This window comes from Macrosteles quadrilineatus, unplaced genomic scaffold, assembly GCF_028750875.1.
Source record: "Macrosteles quadrilineatus isolate MER2022 unplaced genomic scaffold, UCM_ALF_1.0 Scaffold_3__2_contigs__length_128488019, whole genome shotgun sequence".
Taxonomy (NCBI): domain Eukaryota; kingdom Metazoa; phylum Arthropoda; class Insecta; order Hemiptera; family Cicadellidae; genus Macrosteles; species Macrosteles quadrilineatus.
The window spans coordinates 18,845,560-18,868,691 of NW_026542596.1; the positions used below are offsets into that span (position 1 = coordinate 18,845,560).

Below are 23,132 nucleotides of genomic sequence, written 5' to 3' on the forward strand. Positions count from 1 at the left end.
TTAGTTTTTTAACCGAGCTAAACTGATAGGACAACTCATTGTAAAACATAGCCAACTTTTACATAACATCAACTACTACAGCAACAAGTTCCAATGAAAATATAATTTGTACCTGTGTACACTCTGAGTGGCACATTCAACTATGTTCTAACTATGTTTTCATTTGTTTTTAATTGAATCTGCCGATTCCTCTTTTAAGCTGCCAATATTTGTAGGCTTCATCCACCTCATTTATAGATCCAATGTACAGGGTTATTCTAAATGATGGACCCATTTTTAATGCTTTATAATTTTTATACTATTACTTACCGCTATAAAATACACATCAAACGAAAAAGCAACTCAAAGAGTTTACGCCTTCCAAAGACACATCATTTAACAAAATCGATCCAACAGAACTGTAGATTTAATTGTACTAAGTTAAAAGTAATCTCCAACTTTTTTACCACTAGAAATTTGGAGGTTACTTGACGTTTTTGCAAATAACCTTTAAATGGTGAGGAAATCGACCAAAGTGGAAGGTATTATTCCGAAAGAGAATAAAATTTCCTACAATCTACTACTAGGCATTTTATGAAAATACTCAAGAAAAGTATCAAAAATTGCCTCAAAATGAAAAAAAAAAATTTTAAAATCCCCGTCTTCACAATAAACATAGCAAACATTAAATTTCACACTTTTTTATTTTAAGCCAAATTTAGGCTACATTTATTGAGTATTTTTAAGATATGCCTAATAGTAGATTGTAGGAAATTTTATTCTCTTTCGGAATATTACCTTCCACTTTGGTCGATTTCCTCACCATTTAAAAGTTATTTGCAAAAACGTTAAGTAACCTCCAAATTTCTAGTGGTAAAAAAAGTTGGAGGTTACTTTTTAACTTTGTACAATTAAATCTACAGTTCTGTTGGATCGATTTTGTTAAATTATGTGTCTTTGGAAGGCATAAACTCTTTGAGTTGCTTTTTTGTTTGATGTGTATTTTATAGCGGTAAGTTTAACAGTATAAAAATTATAAAGCATTAAAAATGGGTCCATCATTTAGAATAACCCAGTATTTTGTGTCTCCAAAGTTAATAGATGCAATACCAAACATTAGGTTGTTTCATTAACAGTCTTGATAGTGATCTATTATGAGTGAGGGAAATAGGCCCAATTCTTGGAACAAAAGAACTTTTAAGTAAGTTTTGACAGATATATATGCACAAAAATTACACTAATAACATTTAAATTTCAAAATATACAGGGTGTCCTGGAACTCTCTACCAATATTTTAGGGCATTGCTCCTGGGTAAGAAACATACCTAAATATCATATTTAAATTGTCCGGAAGTCCTTACATACTCACACAGCCGCCATTTTGTTTTTTTTTTCAGTTATTGATTTTTTTCTAAAGAATGGTTTAACATACGAAATGGAAACTTTGCACAAACATTAATAACAACTAGACAAAGCTACAAAAAAATTATGATGATTTTTCAAATCCATAAAACAAAATGGCAGCCACTTAAAATTTTGTTTGTTAATTAACTCAAAAACCGTTGATTTTATAAAAATTTTAAATGGCTGCCATTTTGTTTTGTGAATTTGAAAAATTGTTATAATTTTTTTGTAGCTTTGTCTAGTTGTCATAAATGTTTGTGCAAAGTTTCCATTTCGTATGTTTAACCATCCTTAAGAAAAAAATTAATAACTGAAAAAAACAAAATGGCGGCTGTGTGAGTAACTAAGGACTTCCGGACAATTTAAATATGATATTTAGGTATGTTTCTTACCCAGAAGCAATGCCCTAAAATATTGGTCCGGGACACCCTGTAGATATAAAGTACAATACTAGACATAATCTTGTTATTTTAGCTTTGTCACAACTGATTGAAATTTATATTTAAAAAAAAATAAGAGTACCGTAGTGCTGTAGTGATATTTCTATAAATCTTAATGCAAAACATGAAAATACGAAAAGAAAGGTTTGAGAAAACTAAAAAGCAACGGCTTTAGTTTTCAGATTATTCACAATTTTTGTAGTATTGGTATTATAAACATATAAATGTCATAGCCTTTATCTAGATTAGAAAGTTTTTACTTAATGTATAGAATGATGTAAAACTTGAATATTGTTTGTATCATGAAATATTTTATACAAATTCTGGAGTATTACATCAGAAAAATCTGCTTATGCTATTATGATGTAAACTTGTTTAATGTTACGGTACATTCCTGTTTTGGTAGATAATTTGTCAACTTTAACTTATTATTTTTTCTTATGCAATCAAAGTAGAGTATTGAAAATAGTATACCCATAATTTGTTATTAGTAAATTCCCATCTTTGTTGTTGTAGTGAAGAATATGAACAATAACATCAAGAGTTGCACATTGGCAGAAAACATTCTGACCTTAGTTAAGATAGACATGCAAATAAGTTAACATTGGCTAAAGTCTAGTTGTTGCAACATACAGTATCAATGCAGCTGCAAAGAAATAAAATGATATATACTGTGTAATCTGTACTAGAAAAATTAGAATTAAAACTAGGGATGGGTTGGTTGTTAAAGTCGGGCTTAGCATGGTAGTTAGGCGGACAAAAGGTTTATCTGATGTTTACGGGTAATGATAGTATAAAAACCCATTAGCAGTCCCAAACCCACTAATATTATATCATGGCAATTATAGTTTTGTCATACTCAAGGTCAAGTCAAGTACTTCCAAGAACTCACTGAGTCGATTAGTTCAACTCATAACAGTTTTATCACTTTAATTGTTACTCACTTTTATTCCTTAACGACTTCCATTATTTATTTATTACTAGGGTAATTATGAAATCCCAAACTCATTTTATAATTACAGTAAAATAATAGTTTTACGGTGGTTATTAAATTTCTTCTGATGACTCATACAGTATATTTGTCGTGAACATTTAAATTCGCTGGCCATTCATATTAAATTTCATTTATCTTCATAGAAAGCTTTATATAGTCCGGCCGCTTAGAAAACAACCTGCGCGCTAATGCTAAACCAATGCTGGAGGAGGTCGCTTTCTAAGCGGCCGAACTATAGTAGGTATATCCATCTTATAGTAAACATATAATTAATTTTGAAACTGGCAAAATAAAAAAAAAGATAGTAAAAATTCTTTTGCCGTAGTAAACAATGTAATGATGAATTTTTGCAGGTAATAAACATGTAACGAAAACCGGTCATTTCACAGTTGTAGCGAAATAGTATATTTCGTAGCTAGGACCGAAATGGTTTTGCAGCTCTTGATTGTAAAAAAAATCTCGAGCCAGCAAAACATCATTTTCGGCCCTAGGTACGAACACTATTTTTCACCACACTATATCCTATTTCACTATTCACCACAATAATAATGCACACTTATAGTCAACACAACTACAACTTTAAGTTTATGTGAAGGAACAATTTGAGGAATCAGCAAAAATAATAATAAATAGTTGCTAGGCAACGGTGACAATAAAACCATTCTATTGCAATGCTATGGATACTGATTGTGTATTTAATATGCATTCATGTTTTAAAAAAGTAAGCGGGCAGCTGATTTTGCGGCCCTAGGGATGTAAAAACCTGCTCGGTCCCTAAATAACGATGACAGCTTGCTGGCATGGTCAGCAAAGCGTAACTTTCAGCCACCAATTAACGTATGTAAAACAGCTAAAAACATCATAGTGTGGTGAATATTATATTTTTACTATCAAACACATGTGGTTATATTTAGTCGACATTAGCCCAATCAAACGTTTCCACATGAAACCAGCATTAAATAAGGTTTAAATTTCACAATAGGATAAGAAGTTTACTTGCACTGTTTAAAGTAAATAATAAGACTGCATGTTCATAATAGCACATGTAGATGAAAATATTGATTTGAGAGTACCTAGTTATTTTAAACTGCTGATTCTGATAGTTGTTTTAATTCCCAATCCCATAATATAAATATTATTTGTTAAAACCTAATTTAGATTACCGGTACTTAAGTAAAATCTGTATAATCACTGCAAGGAAGCCCACTTTGTCGGATGACTGTTGGAAAATACCTTATCTATTTGATCAGTGGTAGTTTCCAAATGGCGTGCAATACCTTCTCTGTATTATTTGATCAGTGGTCATTATCCAAATTTTTTCTCTTTGCACTGTGTTAAGGTCGTATATCGGCTTGATTTTAAACATATGCTATGATTCTTTGTTTGCATTTACTGTGTAATTTTGGGCATCATGGCAACTGGTTGAAATGGAATCATGGCAACTGGACCAATGTTAAAATTTAAAATCTTTAAGTTATTTTTAAACTATACAAGCATTATAAAAAATTGAAATTGTTTAATCTCAAACCTTCCAAATATTTGTCGAAACAACCTTTGCAAGTTTGACTAAAACTAAAATATGTTCAGCCCTTATTGAGTGATAGTGTTAGAAAGTTTGCATTGAAGCCGATCCTAAAGAGCTTAGCTTCGCTCAATAACTAAAAGAATAGCTTTGCTAGTAGTTAAACATTTTACATTTCCATCACTAATTAATCCATAATAGCTTACTTGGTCCATTAACTTTTTTTAGAAACTGTGAAGACCAGATAGTTTTACTTTACTTAACTAGGAGGAAAATACCAAATCATTTGAGCCATATATTCCCCAGACACTGATTATGGTTTCTAAGAGTTCATTTGAGTTTGTGAGGTCATCGAACAAATATTTTCATTTTAGTACTATCACATTTTATGACGTGATTTGAGGACACATCAATAAGTATTAGTGATTGATAAAGCTTTGCCTTGAACCTTACTGCATTTATCTTTGACGTAAATCAGTTTAATATTATCAACAACTTAATTTGCATCATCATGTTTCCATTCAATGTTAAAAAGAATTTAATCTCAATATTTCTGTTTCAGAGATAATTTTGCTTGATTAATTGTTTTTGATAAATCAGTTTTGTTATCTTAGAAAAAAATTGTTAACGTTAGTTTAAAAAGTAAAAGTAGGAAATTGTTTAGGTACCTATTAACTTGAATTGGTTTTAGTGAATTGAATTTAGTTTTTATACATTATACCAATGAATTAAACATAAATAATAAATTTTGTATTTCCTATTTTCATCTTGTCCTGGCTAATGAAACAGCTGATCTTAGTCAGTAACAAAGCTGCACAGATCATCTCAATACATTCTACATTCATCCTTCACTCATGGGTTAAAATACACAACTTGGTGGTGTCCCCATCTCAATGATTGATAATTGATATAATTTAAAACTTTTAATTTTATTACCTTTGATACAGTTTGAAGAGTAAAAAATTCAAACTGGTCTAAATTTTCATTAAATGTTTGTAGGGTAATTTATAATCAGATGAATGTTTTCTGTTGTCAAACTTTCTGAATGTAGTTAAGTTTGCTAACGACCAAAACCCATTTAACTTGTTAAATATAGAATAAACAAGACAAATGTCAAGAATGCCCAAACTAGTCGGTTTGTACTACGTCAGGGGACGTACAGCAAAGCGGAAACTTAAGATAATTCGGTGGCAGGCGGGAAGTTCCGTGCAGGCACGTCAGGTTTACGGTGCAGTAACGAGGCGCCAGGCACCACGTTAGCAGCTCACTAATGCACTATTGATTAGCAGACGGTACCAGGCACCGATGCGCCTTCCCCCCTCCCCCACTCTCATTTGATGCTGTTATTTCAGCACGGCAATGATACATTTGCATGTGGAAACTCAGTTTTTGGAAGAATAGACAGGCCTGAGTTTATTGTTATCATGTCTTTCTAAAGTATTTGGCCATGACCATCTTTCGCCAAACTTCCTTAACTCTGCAGTGGCACTGCGGAATCGTTTGTGTGTTTTGGCTTCTAGGAGGCTTTGTATTTGTTGGAATAAACTTTGTTTTGTCAGGCGTTAGTCCACTTTTGATCGAATACATTTTAAATATTTGTTTGTACCACAATATAACTTAATTCTTGAAAAAAGTAAATACCTTAATTTTATAAAGTTTTATTTTTTGAGATATTATTACATTTTATGAATGTAACATATTTTAAGTTTTATTTATAAACCTTTTAATATAAGAAATTGATCTTTTGGTTTTTCCTAACTTAACTTTAAACTTCTGAAGCAGAAATAAATATAAAATTAAAACTATAAAAAAATGTTGCACTCATTTTTTTTACAAAAAGTCATATTATTGCTTTATTTCTTGAAAACTAAGTTTATTCCAACATGGAGAAAAAAATAGCCTAAGATGGCAACTAAATATTTGAACAATATACTTCAGGGAACTCTACAATAAATAACGATAGTCCAAAATTCAATACCTATGGAAATTAAAAAAAAAAGTATTAGCTAAATTCATTTAATAAGAATGAAATTTTATTTACCAGTGACAAATTATTTATAATATAATATAGTTAATTCGTTAATTAATTAGCTAAGTCCTGTGGAGTCCGTGTTCTTGCCATGTAATCTTATAATGAATAAAATGGCTGATCATATCAATATTAAAAATTGCTACAGGGAAATTAGCTAGTGAAAGTTTTTTGTGTTTGAAGTTCAATCACGCATTAACTACTGGTTGGATTGGGTTGAAATTTGGTATGATAGCTCACATACCCGATTAACATATAGACATATTCTTATCTTAAAAATCCTTTCGGGCTCCGCCCCAGTGGCTCTAGAGTTTCCCATGTTAACCTTATGAGTATTCATATTTAAAATGAATTAAATAATTTTGTCAGCTGTTTCAACTACACAAGTTGGTTCTATGATATTCAATAGCATTAAAAGGGTTATAAGGTTTACCAATAGGGTGAAGCACTATTAATTTTTTTGCATTTATGACAACAGCTAATTTGAACCAAGCAGCAACAAAAAGCTGTGAGAACTTTAGTTTTGTCTATTGTTTAGGTGCAGTGGTACAACATTATGGCTATGGTAGATGTGCTATAGTATAGTATACTATAAATTAAAATATACCGTAAACCAAATTTTATTAAAACGTGTCCTCTTCCATTGCAAACGCAAAGCACGAATATAGCAGCAATAAGCATTTTACACTTATACGCCAACCCCCCCCGTACGAAGGAGTTACAAATAAAACTGTTTATTTTAGTCTTAAAATCCCTATTTCTAAGTAAAAGTAATCTTATGGCTAGTGGTAACTTGTTATATAATCTACTGCTTAAAATTGATGGCCATTCATCAGTCTTAGCAAGCCTAACCTAAAGCAAATTTATACTGCATGGCCTATGTATATTTAGTTTAAAAGTTATCCAATATTACGTTTTCAGTGTTAGTTTGGGTGTTTTAAAAGTTTTGCTAGTGTTTAAAAAGACTGGGAAATTACAAATATTTTTTCTAAAAATTTCCTTGGTTATAAGAGTGGTTAATATAAGCCTACATTGGTATCGTCTACATTTTCTTGACTCTTCTTCTTCCTCCTCTATAATCTTATCATCTGTAATCCTAACCTTTGGTTGTATGTAAACAATCTGTAATCCGTTTTTCAATATCCACTGTTGTCAAAGTAAGAAACAACATGGAAGCTGATTCTTATGAGAAATGTCAAAACATAATTCCATGGAGTTTTATCATTGACTTTTGATACCAAAGAAACATGCTAGGAGGCCCAACCATAACCAGTTTCTTACTTAAACAGCACACAGTTAAATCAGTCACTTATAGAGTATGCTATAATAGAAGTCACATTTCCTCTTACAGTTTTTCCCACTATGATAGTTGATGGAGACATAACATTCGCTATAGTATACAAAATGCTCCCTTTCAGTTTTGCATGATAAAATAAATAATGAAAAAAACAACAACATAATTAAATGTAGAAAATTGGAATCTACGTTTAGTCCTTGATAGTAATGTTAGATTTTTTAACTCTTGAATAATATAACACTTCATGTTGTGCTTCAAATCAATATTTTTTTTGGAGAACTAAAAAGACACCCATTTATAGTCATTAACACGTTCGCTGCTAACCGCTAGATGCCGTGACTGTGCCAGGAGCTGAATTAGCCATCGCCGCTGCATAACATTGCCGCTGATACAATGAATTATAGTAAAAACAACAGTAGTTTAGTTATACTGGATAGCAATGTTCTGTAATAAAACTAGTTTTGGACATAGTATGAAGCGATTCTGATAGATAGCAGCACTTCCCAGGTTGCAGTCGGTAAAGTAGTGTTGCTATCTAGCAGGAAAGAGGCGGAACAAAGCCCTGTTCAAATGAAAACTGGCGTTTTAAATGTGTGATTTTGGGAAACTATATTTTTTTTGTCAGAAAAGTACGTTCCCACTAGCTGCAAAGAAATATAGAACGCTCGTGACGAGCTGGCTGATCCATGGAAACACTAAACAACAATGAACGGTGACATTCCGGAATGTTCCTAGCTCCTGATGCCGTGGTACCGCTGATGTTCCGGAACATCCATAGCAGCAAACGTGTTAAATGTTATTGTTCAGTTAGTATTCAATTGGTTGTTAGGATTATAGATAGAACTGCACCTGTTGTAGATTATATCTAAACTTGTGATTTTCCTACTGTGTTTTGTTTTTCAGTTTTGTAATATTTGTCTTTGACACAATTTTTGATTAGGCATAGGCTACTACTTCAAGAGTAGTTTTCTAGTTAAAATGTAATTCCGAAATGCATCAGTAGACAGTATTACCACTTCAGTATTACAAATGTGCAGTCAGTATTGTGCATCTTGTCTTCTTGTACATCTTGTCATGTAGCTGTAGAGCAGAGTTTCAAATATGAATAATCACAACCGCTGCTCTTTGATAGTTCTTCGTAATAGATTGTCTAGTCAACATATTTGATCCAAACTGAAACTCGTTGGTTTAGCCGCTTGGAGTGGCTTTGTAAATGGGGTATCTTCATCTTTTTAAGACAAATTAATTCAAGCACATTGTACTGAAGGCATGTTTACAATTTAAATAATCCTTGGTGACTGAAAAAAACAAAACATAATATTTTAAAGGTTGTTAAGGGACATTTCCATTTCCAATCACGATAAGTTAGAAACAAAGTTTTCATGAAATTTTGGGATCTGTTAGCTGATTAAAAAGTGTTGTGAAATCTTTGTTTTGAACCTATTATATAAATCTTGCTTTACGCTAGTTGATCATTACAACATTGCCCAGGTGGTTTTGACGGCACCAGCAATGTCCTTGCTGGCAAGATGTACAACATCCCAGTTAAGGGGACTCACGCTCATGCTTACATCACTTCATTCTCGGACATCGGTGATCTTCAGCACAAGGTACATCAACATTAATGGTTCTCAATCAGTTTAGTTTAGCAAACATTATTTAAAGTATGCCTCATTGCAGTTTTTGTTTCATTCTGAGTTAAAATCAAATCAAATCAAATCAAGTTATTTATTGTATGGAATATAAATATGCTGTTACATTAATTCTTTTACAATTTCAAAAGAGTAGCAAAGCTTAAACAAATATTAGCAAAGTAAACCTCTCTCGTTCAGATTAGTATGTTTGGACTTAGGATGGTTCAAATAACCATTTCTGTTCAAATGTTTACTCCCAATTTGACGTAAACAAAGTGACCCCAACCCGTTTTTATGGTTGTATGAAACATAGATAATATTGCTGTATTATTTATTTTATTTTCAATATTTATCCTTTATTCACATAAAAGTCCAGTATAGATTTGAACTGTGTCATTAATGTTACATACATTTTTTAATATAAAAATTACTTATTTTTATTCAACCACTTCTTATAACTCAACCCATAGTTCATGAATTTTCAATCCTCTTTTTATTGTTTCCTATTTTGTCACTTTTGGATTGTCTCTTCAATTTTAGTTTGGAGATATTGATTCAAAATATTTCACATTTCAAACACTTTAAGTTTTACAGTGTTCCATAAAATAAGCAGAATTGATTTATTTCTGTTTCAGCAAAGAAAAGAGATCGTTATTTTTTACCTTTGTGAGTTCAGTTCATTGTATACTTTTGCTTACCTCATAGTTAAAAATGAGAGTAAACTTATTAAGACATGGCGTGCTAATACATATTTCATTAAACTAGGAAACTTCCTAACTGAAACTGTTTTTCATCATACTTTCTGGAAAGCAGCCATTTTTAGTTCTCTAAATCATCCGCAAATTCATCGTTTTCGGGCAACTTCAAATAGGGAACAGAAAAAAATATGGTAAATTTTTCGGTTTGCTAACCTCAAAATTTTATAATTGCATTATGAAAACAAAACGCTGCTAATCTCACAATATTTAAAGTTATATTTGTAAACAACAGAAATGTAAACATTGATGACCATTGTATAACCTCAAATGATGTGGTCTAATTGTGTAATGATTAGAAAGTTATTTCCACGATATGATGAAAATAGTTGTTCATCACACAAAGCGAAAGTGTCTTTTTGGTACTTAATCATGTTTTATAAGCGAGGCGCAGTCGAGCTTGGAAATATCCGATTGCGTACCAAAAAGAGCCATTTTCACTCCTAGTGATGAAAACTACTATTGCAGCTGGTGTGCAAACAGTATGTGTGTTGTTTGTATAGTAAAATTTCATATTTAAAATCTTTATCAGTTGATTAAATTTGTTCATCAATTTAGTATGCCAAGCCACTTTCAAATTTTGTATTTTGTGAGTTCTATATTCAGTTTGTATTTCAATGCAACTACTCATTCTTTGGTTTTTTATTTTTTATTTCATGCTTACTTCTTGAATGGCATATTCAAAAGAATATTCCCTTTAAGTACAAAATATCATCATAAGAAACAACGTCAATTCTAATTTTAATCTTAGATCAAACTTGGAATCATAACACAGTGTTTTATGTAAGTTGTATTGTTTGTACGTATTCTTTAATTTTACTGTAGATTTTAGACAAATGCAGTTTGTGGAATGCACAAGGTTTAGAGCTAGTAAACCTATGTACGTGGTTGGTGGTGTGGTGCTGCTTTGCTTTGGGTTCTCTTAGCATTTTCAAAATCTTTTTTGTATTTTGTATTTTTGTATTTTTTTTGTATCCAATTTTTGTTTGTTTGGTGTGTTTTCATTTTGATAGATTATGTTCAGTTTCTAAGTAAATTCTGTGAAAAATGTTATGTTTTCAGGATCCAGTTTTTATTACAATCTACAAAACATGTAAACATAGTTCTTACAGCTGGAAATGTAAAAAAGTACCAGTTACTGATTACATAAGAGGAGGATTATGCAAAAAACACATTTTTACTTCTTATAAAAATATTTTAAAAAGTCAATAACGCCTAAAATCACTTTTAAAACCAAGATAATTAATTTTTGTTCTTCCTCGCCTATGCCATGCTTATTCTTACTAAGCTTTTGCATTGATTAGATTTTCCTGGAATTAAATTCATAACCATACGGTAAAGGCACTGTAGATGGGGGATTGGGAATAACTTGGTTCTCCGTTTAGAATGCTTTGAGAAAATGATGGATCGTTTTTTAGGTTGCGAAGACACAAAAAAGTAATTTGATCGATGACCTGAGTGAGATGATGTCTGTGCAGAGAATTGTTCACTGGACTGACCTAAGTGGCTCAGACCATGTGAGTAGCTACCGGTTGTAAGGGAATCTTACTTTATCTGTCTATACTTCCACATCTTTTATTTATAGATTCTTTAATCTACCTATACTTTCCGGGACACTATAAATGAATAGTGCCTTCCTATTTCAAATCCAACCTATTCTGGTAGTGATTAATCCTAGTTCCAGGATATATCTTATCCTGTTGCAAGATAAGATTATTCTGCTAATCTTAACAACCTTCATGGAAAAAAACCCAAAAAACCTGTTTCCCCCCTCGTCATTTAACCCTTATAAATAAATTAATTTCTCATTAAGTAAATTTCAATCCAAGCATGGTTTCTTTTTGTAAATATTTGCAGTTAAAAATAAAAGATTAAATAGCATACCTAATATTTGGGAGACAGTCTTAGGTTCTTTTTGTTTCTGTAATGTTGCATGGTTACCTCAAAAACTTATTGTTCTTAGCAGTTTTAATTAAAGAGCAAAATACAACTATTGTTGCCTTTTTCACCCATTCTAGTACGTTTTGGCAATTAGTTTGTTACTTTTAATTTGTAATTTGTTTGCTTGATTTTGTTGTTTTAATTTAGTTAATTTAATATTTGGCGCTGCTGCTTTAGTTGTTCATTTTTTAGTAAAGAAAGCTCTCTAATACAGGACAAGTTTTACAGAAAAAATATATATTTCAAGTAAAAGAAAGATTAGTCACAAATCACAATATGAGTAAATTAATACTTTAATAAAAAAGATCAGGTGCTAGTTACTGAATAAAAATGAACATTAGTAGAAGAGTTTTAACCAGGAATTGTTTATAAAATAACCATTGGCAGATATAAAAGTTAGCTGAGCCGCAATGAGTTTTTTGTTAGGCTATAGAACTCCTGGCACCGAGTATTGATTAACAGGCTTTCAAACTTACCCTATTACCCTGTGATGCAGCCCTTCTGGCTTTACTTCCTCCGAGTCATCAATATAGATATTTATTATAGACGTAAAAAATGTCTTCTTATTCCATCCCATTTTTAGTTTGATGAAAGCTTATAGCTATGCATAAGTATAGTTTGTTCGTAGTTTATTTACTGACTGATCTTTGCTCAATGTATTTCTTTTCTTAATGTTTACTTTGCGGAAAGCAGTTTTAGTTGTATAATACCCCCGCCGCAGAAACATGCAGATAAAGGGAATTTCCATTTACCCGATTGGATTTCCAATTCAATCTATTTTATTAACATTAGGTTTGCTGCTACAACGAGGGTAATAAAGTGTGCTTTTAGTAAAATATTAATAGCTTAGTCTAAAATAAATGAAATTGCCAAGTTTGATCAAAATATAAACAAACAACCCACAACAGTTTACTTATTCTCCATAAGAATAACATATGACTTTAAATTAACAGTTTTTTTTATTTTTCTCTGTAACCAATAATCAGGAAAGGACACATAAATATACTAAATTATTTGTTTTTATAAAGCTCTTTAGATTAAGAGAGAAATTGGCAAATTTTAGGTTTTGAGAGTACAAAATAAGAAAACCTAATTTTTTACCGCATAAAACCCCCCAAACGACCCTGTTCCCATGGTCCGATCATGCTGGTTCACGAACTCATTTATGTTAATCCTGCCCTACTACACCTTAGAGACAAATCTCATCCAAATCAGCAGAGACGTGTATAAATATATATATATAAAGTTAAATATATTTATAAACATTTGAATGAATTGTTTTTGGCCTCTTGGGACATCAAAATGAAAAAGTTTATTGGTCCCAGCCCTAGGTCTTATCGTGCCACCTACGGTAATAGCTACAAAGAGATATTTGCTAAAATAGGATTTCTTTTTGCTACTCCATTATTAGTTTGAATGTTTTTATAGCTACAATCATTGTTTATTTACGGACTATTCATTAGAATGTACAGTATTCATTTCTGGACTTATTTACTTGTAGCAAGCAGATTTCAGTCGTATTAAAATAAAAGACTTTTTTCGTTGATTAGTATGATGAATGTTTATAACCATAATAACCTTGCCTGTTGTCTGTTGCTTAGTTTATTTAAAAATATGAATATTCATTGTTTTATCTATTTTTGAAATGTTAATATTACAGCTCAAGCCACTATAAAAATTATCATTTTAGTCCTTATTTGCCTTTTCATTTAATTCCTTCATTGTTTTTCTGGTTGGTTTGACCATGCTCACTGTTATAACTTGTTACTGGCGCACGTCTAAAGTTGCCGTAGGTCCCAGTTAGCTAAGCCTATTGTGATTCACAGGGTTTGCACTCCGGCCACCAATTCTAACCACAAAATCAACCTTGTTCTTTCCTTAAAATCATACTTAAAAAAGAAACATTTTTTCTATTTTCCCTCCTGAAATAGTTTACAAAAACATAGAAATGTAATACATTTTCATCTCTGTTGTGATTAGGCCTAACTAACCTTTACTACTAACTACTTTGCACGGATTTGTTACTCATGACAAAAAGAATAGCCTCGTTTTAGCATCAGTTCTATTACTCACACTAACTCAACTTATGTAAATACTTATTTCTTGTGTTATGATTTCTTGCCACCTGTTTTGCTTCATGTTTATTCAAGCGAGATGATGTATTTGTTACGTGAACCACCAACCACGACTCCTCTTAACCATGCCTAACGTATTTTCTTGTTGCTAGCGGTCAGATTCGCTCATGATGTCTCGCAAGGTAATTCCTTCACTTTGTTACTTGCTTGAACCTGTGCATTGTTGCACTCTGCTGTACTGTAATTGTTGCACACACTTAAGATAGATTTTAGTTCTTTATAAAAATTATGAAATACAGTAATTTAATTAGTTTGTGTCTCATTTCGGTTAGTGTTCAAGTTTAAGAGTTTCTTTTCAAAAGGGATAGTGTTGGAGCTCAAATATCATACCCAAAAAAATGATGAGTCCTTGGGCTTATAGATACATTATAAAAGTCTATGACATAGCACTTGAATTAGAGGTGACCTGTTTTGTGTATCTATAAGTCAATAGACTGTTCAGTTGATCAGGTAACTGAACTAAGCTCTATTTCATAAAAAAAACAGCTTTCCATTCAAACATAAGTTTAGTCTTAATATGAACCCTTTTAGCTGTTATTTAATTTTATTTCAATAGAGAAGGACATAAAGCATGGTCGATACTAGGAGCGCATGTACAAGATGAAAACTATAATCTTAAGTCGGTTAAAAAAATTATGTGTTTCTATGACTGGATTTGTAAATTATAACAATACTAGTACCGGTACCGGTACTCTTTTCTTTTTGAATTTGAAGATTTAAATAAATGTATCACACATCATTACAAATTTTTATTTAAAAATTGTCATTAGTTGTAGACTTATAAACTGATGATGAACAAAGAAAAGAAAAAAGAGTTCTAGGTAATCGTCATTACAGAAAATGTACAGAATACATTAAAATTGATACTTTTCCCTACAAAGAGGCTTCTCTGGTAATAGTTAATTAACTAAGACTCAGTTACAAAGCTGGCACAGTGTTGTTTGTAACTGAAATTCTACTACTTTCTTCTTGTAGAAGGTGGGGTGGACAGATTTAGTTTAACATGTGAACCTTTTCTATAATATAATTGCCTAGAAAATCAATGAGGAGGTCTAGTGGTAGAGCAAGGGACTTTGGTCTCCGAAGTCCCGGGTTTAAACTCCGCCAATCATCATTGGATTTTGTCAAAGAAATAATGCTGCAACCTCTAAGGGCCTGAATTAATGTAAAAAACTATCCAAAGCAAGAGCCTAGCAAAAAAATTGCCTTGAACTCTTTTTTTTTAAGTGAGTTGGTAAGTTGTTTTGTTCCTTATTCCGTAATGTATTACTAAACGTGATTTTTCTGTATAAAATTACAGAGATTTCAGTTTCAGACTTAGATTGAACAATAGATAACGTTAGAGAAATACATCGCCGACCTGTTGCAGATGCTTGTCGATCGGAACACCGGACAGGAACGTGACCTTTTAGCACTGTCTATTGAGTGGCGAGGAAAGATTGCAGGGCTTCTGGACACCCTGGTAGATGCAGCGTCTGATGGTGAACTGGCTGCGCTCATCTCATACGCGATTGCTTTTCCTGATGGCTTCATGGCACTTGTCGACACTTACGATGTGAAAAAGTGAGTACTGATACAGACATAAGCTTACACTTTCCCTTCCCATCCAGTATACTGCTGAGCTGCTTGACAAAATAGTTGACGACTGTTGCAACATTTTAAAATTGTATTAACTAAGTTAATAAATCTTCCTGACTCACCTTTACACCTTATGACGTAGGCCCTAGCACGGAACTCGGGGACCCTGGCTCTACTATTAGACCAGCTCAGTCCCCCAATCAAGTTATGTTAATTATGTCAAATTATGTTTAATTATGTCAAATTATGTTTAATTATGTCAAATTATGTTTAATTATGTCAAATGGAGGGAGTTCTTTACAAAGAAAGTTTTTATTGCCTGAGAGACGTTAGTTTTCTAGCTATCATCTACCGAGTGATAAAAGCCAGTGGTAATTTGAGGGTTAGAACCCAGGCCTGAAGGACTGAGTAAAAGAAATATAATATTCAATATATATTTGTTAAACATCTCAAACATATCTTGTAGTGTTTTATACTTTGGTTCCTTAAAAAGGAAAGTATTTAATTATTACATTCAGTAATTAGCTCCCTTAAGTATAAAACTATAGACACACTTAATTATTTTAAGAGGCCTCTTTAAGTCTTGAATTTGCCCGTCCATAGGTCTTGTATCTGTGCTTGGAACATATCTAGCAAAGCAACCTGTGAGCTAGTAAAATAAAAAAAGTGATAACCATAGATAAGATCTAGTGGCTGGCAACAGGACCCAAACTCACGAAACCAGTGATGCCTTGGATTCTGGGTCCATCACTCACCTAATTATTGTAATAAACATAAACCTATTTACAGGAATTGATATGATTTTAAAAATTTTGCAGCAGTCTTTGACTAGTTGATCCCATGCAGATGTTATTCTCAACTCTTGCAGCGGTGTCTTTCTTGTTGTGATGCATGCTTTATGTTAGATTTATTTTGGCTTTTGCATGGACTTTAAATTTTTTAAATCTTTTACCTATTTTCTTTCTTCTTTGTCTTTTGATCATATTATTTTATAATTATTCAAATTGTTCTCAAATTTTGTTTGTTCCATGGCAGGAACAAAATATTTTCTCATTAAATTTAAATGTTATGTCACAATTAGCACACCAATAATTTTTTTTTAATTTTTAAAAATAACCACAAGTGTTAGAACTAGGTCAAATACAGTGTTCTGGGTAAAGTTTACTTTTTGCTTATATTTATTACTAGCAGAGTACCCGTCCTTCGTACGGGGCTGGGATATTTTGCTTCTTTAAATTTACAGTATTTTATAGTATTACACATCTACCATAGCCATAATGTTCTACCACTTCACCTAAACAATAGAGAAAAATAAATTAGGCTATAAAAAGTTTGCAAAATATCACAAATTATTCATGAAATTAAAAAACAAACATAACTGTAAAAATCCTACTTTGACAGTTAGTTCTAATTGTGTATCACAGTTTTTTGTTGCTGTTTAATTAAAATTTGCTGTTTTCATAAATGCAAAAAATATAGTGCTGCACCCTGTTGGTAAATCTTATATAACTTTTTAATGCTTTTGCATATCATAGAACCAACTTTTTAAGAACCAACAGCTGACTAAATTCTTTAATTCCCTTTAAATATGAATACTCATAAGGTTAACATGGGAACTACAGAGCCACTGGGGCGGAGCCCAAAAGGGTTTTTAAGATAAGAATATGCCTATATGTTAATCGGTAATGTGAGCTATCATCATGCCAAATTTAAGCCAAATCCATCCAGTAGTTGATGCGTGATTGAACTTCAAACAAACAAACAAACACACAAACTTTCACATCCTTATATAATACGCGAAGGCGATTTCTACGAAACACTACTCCTCCGTTAATAATTGATGGATTTTTACAAACGAGGTGTCAAAATTAAGTATTTTTTGACCCCCTTTCACAAATTCCTGTAATAAAAGTCTTTGGGCTTTGCCCCGCAGGCCATCAAAATCCCAATGTATTTCTTATGAAAAAAAGATTTTGTTTACTAAACAGACGAATAATTTGTATTAATTACAGCTGTTCATGGTAACCACATGATACACACAAGAGTGATCGTTTTCAGAGTGAGTTCGTTTTCAGTTTCGATAGATGGAGTGGAGTGAGCGTTCGTTTTCAGAGTGAGTTCGTTTCCAGTTTCGATAACTGGAGTGGAGTGATTGATTACATTATCTTTGAGTTGACTCTTTTAAGTCAACGGAAATTGTGACTGTTATTCGTAAAAAAAAACTCCTTTAATATTTTGCAATTGCTCGAATTCAAGCAACAGGTGCACTAGTTTATAATATTAGTAAGATAAGATGAACTAGAAAACATTGAAGATTTATACCCTTGAATAATCTAGACATGTCTTTATAAAATTTTTTCTTAGTAACTAGAGTAGAACTCAAATTATCTGAATCAATTGTACCACATTCGGATTAATCAAATATTCAGATACTTAGATTTCTATTGAAATTTGGGGTATTTTAAAATAAATAGGCTGAGTCGTGCTAAACTTTCGCAATCGTAATCAAAGAACGCGTCTGAGAAGGTTTTGTGCTTGACAAATTCACGCTTTCTCTGTGATTGTAGAGGACAATGATGATTTTCAGTGAGGATGGTAATGTCTACAAACCGCAGAAGATGTTCAAGACTTTACCAGAGATGATGTTTCCATGTCCGCGAGATTATGATAATGTCTACATGATTGCGGAAGATATTTAAAATTTTTTCAAGAAAGACGATAATTATGTTTCCGTTACCATGGGAGATGATGACGTCTATTACAACCCTTAAAGTTGTTTAGGATTTTGTCGAGATTATGTCTTCTGCCTTCTTTACTAACGATTATTATTACTGTAGTTTAGGTTTAAACTATTTCTGCAAGTGATTCGTATAATTGGTGATTCAGATAGTTGGAGTTCCACTGAACTAATCGCTTTACCCGTGCTTCACAATGAGTCACAGACCTTGAAGTTAAGTCATGGTCCTTGGGTGACGACCACGACTCTAATATAAATCAATTTGGAAGCTTATCTTTGAAGAATAATAGATTTATTCAATCTACAGTAGAAAACGGTTATAATCTACCTGTTGATTAATTTTACAAAACTTACTTTACCTCTTTTTTAGCGAATTTCCCTATAGGGAGGTAGCTATTATCGTAGGTGGCATGATAAGATCTAGGCACGGGACCGATTTACTTTTTCATTTTGATGTCCCCAGAGGCTGCAATTGTTCGCTTTCTGGTGCAAAATTCCGCATTGACGATTACCGTTATGTAGATTGTTGATTTCACTAGGACCAAACACACAGACAGAAACTAGTTCTTCTTTATGACAGTATGACTTCTCTTAACCGAAATGAAGAGGGGGGGAAGGTTGTTCCGAATAACCATAATTTTGTTTGGAAGGTATTTACGTATGTAGGTCAATTTTGCATTTTTAAAACTACTGCAGTCCTATTTTTATCTTTTTATTTGTTTTTCTTCTTGCAATGTTTTTGCAATGACACCACCACTTTGAACAGTGATGACACACTGTGTCTGATTCCGTTTACTTTCAGCGGACAGAGGTTGGAAGTAATAATTTAGGCAGGTAGTGTGTTTGTAGTTAGCTCTTGTGTAATAGTCAACGACCATGACCTCAAACCCTGTACCGCCTCTTGGTGTGTTACATCACTTTCTCTTCCTTCATCTAAAATTAATTTTGGAGTATTTTTTTAAAGTCTGCCTTGGAAAGTTGTTATTTCTTCCGTTAAAAGCGTTTCAACTGATTGCAATTATGGTTTAGAGTATTTAATTTAATCGTTATTTGGGTTGAAAGTGTTTAGTTGGTATCCTACTGTATGTGGTAAGACCCAGAACACTGGTACACCGAGTGGTAGTTGTTAGCTCAGTTGTCACTGTTATGAAGGTTTAACTCCGGACCGCTGATGGATCCTACTGTTGGACTCACGGCCAGATCTCACGACTTACTCATGTGAGTGCCTTGTGGTAAGTCCTACATCTCACGGGCTACGCTTGCTTCACTCCCATTGGTCCAACATTACTCTGTGTTGCTTGTCTTGTTTTGTCGTAGACTTGTACATATTCTCGTCTCGGGTCGGAAGTAGTTGCAAGCTTCATGTTTGGTTCATACTTGGAAGCCGCTTAACTTTTGCTTAAGGCTTCAGAATTGTGTACATATTTCTAACCATTTAATGTGTAATTGTCATGTTTTAGTTATAGGAAGTAAAGTTGTAAATGTGATCTATACATTTAATATGAATGGCTATGAGATACGTTTTGTTGTATATATAAAATTTAATCATCTACAAATATTTTAATTCACCTGATGACTAAATTATTGTGAACATTGTTTTTTTAGGCTATTATAATTTTGGTAAAACAGAAGTTTTAGTCGGCGTTAAAAGATAAATATAAGTTACTACGTTTACATGATAGTTGGATGTTTCATATGGTTTTAAACTAACATTAGTTTGGCAAGACTAAGGGTGGAAAGTGGTATAATAAATACTTAACTTTTTACATATTTTAGCTAACTAATCTTGGTTCCAACAAAGTAAAATAAGTGTGCACTGAATTTTGGTTTGTCCACAACAATACGGTTTGTTTCTTAAAAGGACATAAGAAATTTGTAAAAATGTTTTCAATTCTGGGTTGTGTTAATTTTGACAGAATGTGCTTCCAAAATATGCTTTTAAATAAAACTATTGATTTTAAAAATTAACTTAAAATTACTTTGCCACTTCTATCTGGATGAGCTGAGGTGTTTTTTTTAGAGTTTACTAAAAACATCATCATAGTTTTACACAATCCCGTAAAAATCTTTAACATCTTCCGTGGCCTGGTAGACATCAGCATCGTCTCCCGTGGTCATAGAAAATCAACATCATCTTCCGCAATCGTGGCAAAATCTTTGATATCTCCCTCGACCATGTGGACATCATCATCGTCTCCCACGGTCACGGAAATATCATGATTGTTCTCCGCGATTCAATTCAATTATGGCATAAACCATTTAAAAAATTGATTACTTAATTTAGCACATGCATTTTTGCAATTGTGACAAAAGCTTGAATTTATCTATTTAAAAATCTTTGCAGATGCGCAACGGTAAAACCTCAGCTCAATTTGGTCTATTTAAAAGAGAAAAATCCTGAATTTTTTAAAAATCCAATAGTCTATTACAATTTTAGACCATCTTAATGTGGTACAGTAGAAAATTTGAGTACTACTGCACTTACATTAAAGAGTATACTTACCTAAAACACATGTATACATTGAACTCACAATTGTTATTCAAATTAGTTACATTGAACTACGTTAGCTTGTTTTATACTTCATAAAATTGAATTTCTTTATTAGTTCATTCTCAATACCAAAACTTGCATTTGATGTAACAAAATTGATACAACTTCAAATCGATTATTAATCACATTCAACCCATAAAAGTAGGTATTATTTACTAACTTGGTGGTGACAAATAAAAAATTTATAAATCGTCACTTATAAAAAAAAACTTTTAACCAAGGAAAGTCTGTAGTAAGTAATGTTAAGACTGAAAATTAGCATATAGCCCTAAAGATTTTGTTAGTACTTTATTAACTTTATAACTATTTAAAAATAAATTTCAAGTCTACAACATAAAGTGTTGGAAGTAATCTACTGTGAGTTTCTACGTCAGTTTCCATCTAGAAGTTTGGTAGGTTTATCATTGCTAATGTTTGTTGCACCTTTTTTGTTTCACATCACGTATGCATTTCCACTTCACAGACTCATGTCCACTTTTGTTGTTTTCATGTAGATGATTATCACAGTCTGCAAGTTAATTTAATATACAACTATATATGGGAAATGCTATTTGTGGAAACAAGTAAGGAGTAAAACATCTCAGATTACATCAAACTGTAACTATAGTCCTCGCCACCCTAACTTGAGGCAGCCCAAGGCCGCAAGCCCTATAGCTAGTGCGGCCTTGGGCTGCCTCAAGTTAGGATGGCGAGGACTATAAATACTGTGTGAAAGCTATGGTGATTTAAATGAGCTTAGTTTACATAACACCTTTGACTCTGATATCTTACTTGCTTAAATTAGTTTGATTGTTAAAAACTCCCTAAGTGCCTCCGAACTGTGCCTCCTAGGAATACTAGATTAAGGAAGGAGAATTATTTTTCACAATCTAAATATTTAAAAAATACTTTATCTATAATTTTTTTAAATATTTTTATTGATTAGCTCTTGTACTTCATTTGAAGAAGACGAATGAGAACTAAAATTTAACCAGATTATATGTGGTTGCTATTCTATTGTCATTAATTTATGGGATTTTAGTTGTCAATAGTGCAATGTTCAATTCACATACTGCTGGGTGTAAAAGTGAGCGTTGCAATTCAAACTCCTTCAATTAAGATTTGTGCTCTGTGATCTATTAAGGTAATGAAACTAGCAAGAATTGATTTTGATTTTAGCTCAATCAATGTTCACTAAGGAGCACATCAATGATAGGCCTAGTGATTTGAAGAATGAACTGGCAGCAAAAACTAGCACCAAAAGCCCTCAGATCAGTTTTACACAGATTGTTGGACGGTTACAGAACTCTGTCTAGAGTCCCTAAATGTCTCCAACTTATATTCATACTAGCAGTTACCCGGTGTGCGTTGCTGCGCTTAACAACTGTTATCTGAAATGGTAATTTGTTGTTTACGATAAATTTAAAAAATGAATAAAAAAAAAAAAAACAAGCTGTCCGTGTGAAAGTATGCATTTTCTAAATGTAAACCGGCGATAGTCCAGGTCCTTGTACCTTATTAATGGTGATTGCAAAAAGGAAATTCTAGTCGCTTGAATTCGGTAATTCAGATGAAATCATCGGTATTCTTGGGATTAAGACTATTTCTCCTTTGAACTTGCCACTGATGATTGTTGCTTCGATCAAGTTTGGTGTCATTTTTTTAATCGTCAGTCTGGTTCCGTTGCACAGCTTAGGTGGATTTAAGTTTCTCCTTAGCATTATTGGAGTTCTTTCTTTTAATAATAGTAAGTGTGGTGGGTTAATGACAAATGGAAGGCCTTTGAATACATGAGGTAGCAAACAACGCTTATTATTAACTTAATAATTTATGTTAGACTGTGTGGGTATGGAATAAAAGATGAAAATCAAAAGTATTCAATATATTTAGTAACATTTTCATACAAACAATAATAATAGCTCTCAACCCAGCACCAAAAGCCAAGCTGCTTAGAGTCACCATAGATTCTGCCCTTTCATGGAAGGCTCACATAAATAGCCTTTGCAAGAGCCTGACAACTGGACCTTATATGTGGTTAGAGGCTTAAAATGGCTATCAACTGCTAAAACAGCTTATTTTTCATTGATTGAATCTCATACCAGATACAGTCTTGCAATATGGGGCATAATTACCTTATCCTATATGTTTTGATCTGAG

General features: G+C 32.4%; 1 protein-coding gene across 7 annotated transcripts in view; it reads left to right on the forward strand.

Moving 5' to 3' along the window:
* The window catches only part of LOC128988660 (nicotinate phosphoribosyltransferase), a 63,644-nt gene that overhangs the window by 19,113 nt on the left and 21,399 nt on the right, over nt 1–23,132 (forward strand). For 2 of the 7 annotated variants that reach the window (XR_008490411.1, XM_054410154.1), the window contains exons 6-10: nt 9,157–9,275; nt 11,473–11,571; nt 14,223–14,252; nt 15,500–15,693; nt 19,598–19,663. Coding sequence is in view for 6 of the 7 variants with exons in the window: in XM_054410154.1 (XP_054266129.1) it covers nt 9,157–9,275; nt 11,473–11,571; nt 14,223–14,252; nt 15,500–15,693; nt 19,598–19,663 (508 nt within the window). In the remaining variant the exon portion in view is untranslated. The remainder of the gene's footprint in view (nt 1–9,156; nt 9,276–11,472; nt 11,572–14,222; nt 14,253–15,499; nt 15,694–19,597; nt 19,664–23,132) is intronic. The other 5 variants (XM_054410155.1, XM_054410158.1, XM_054410156.1 and 2 more) reach the window with 5 other exon arrangements.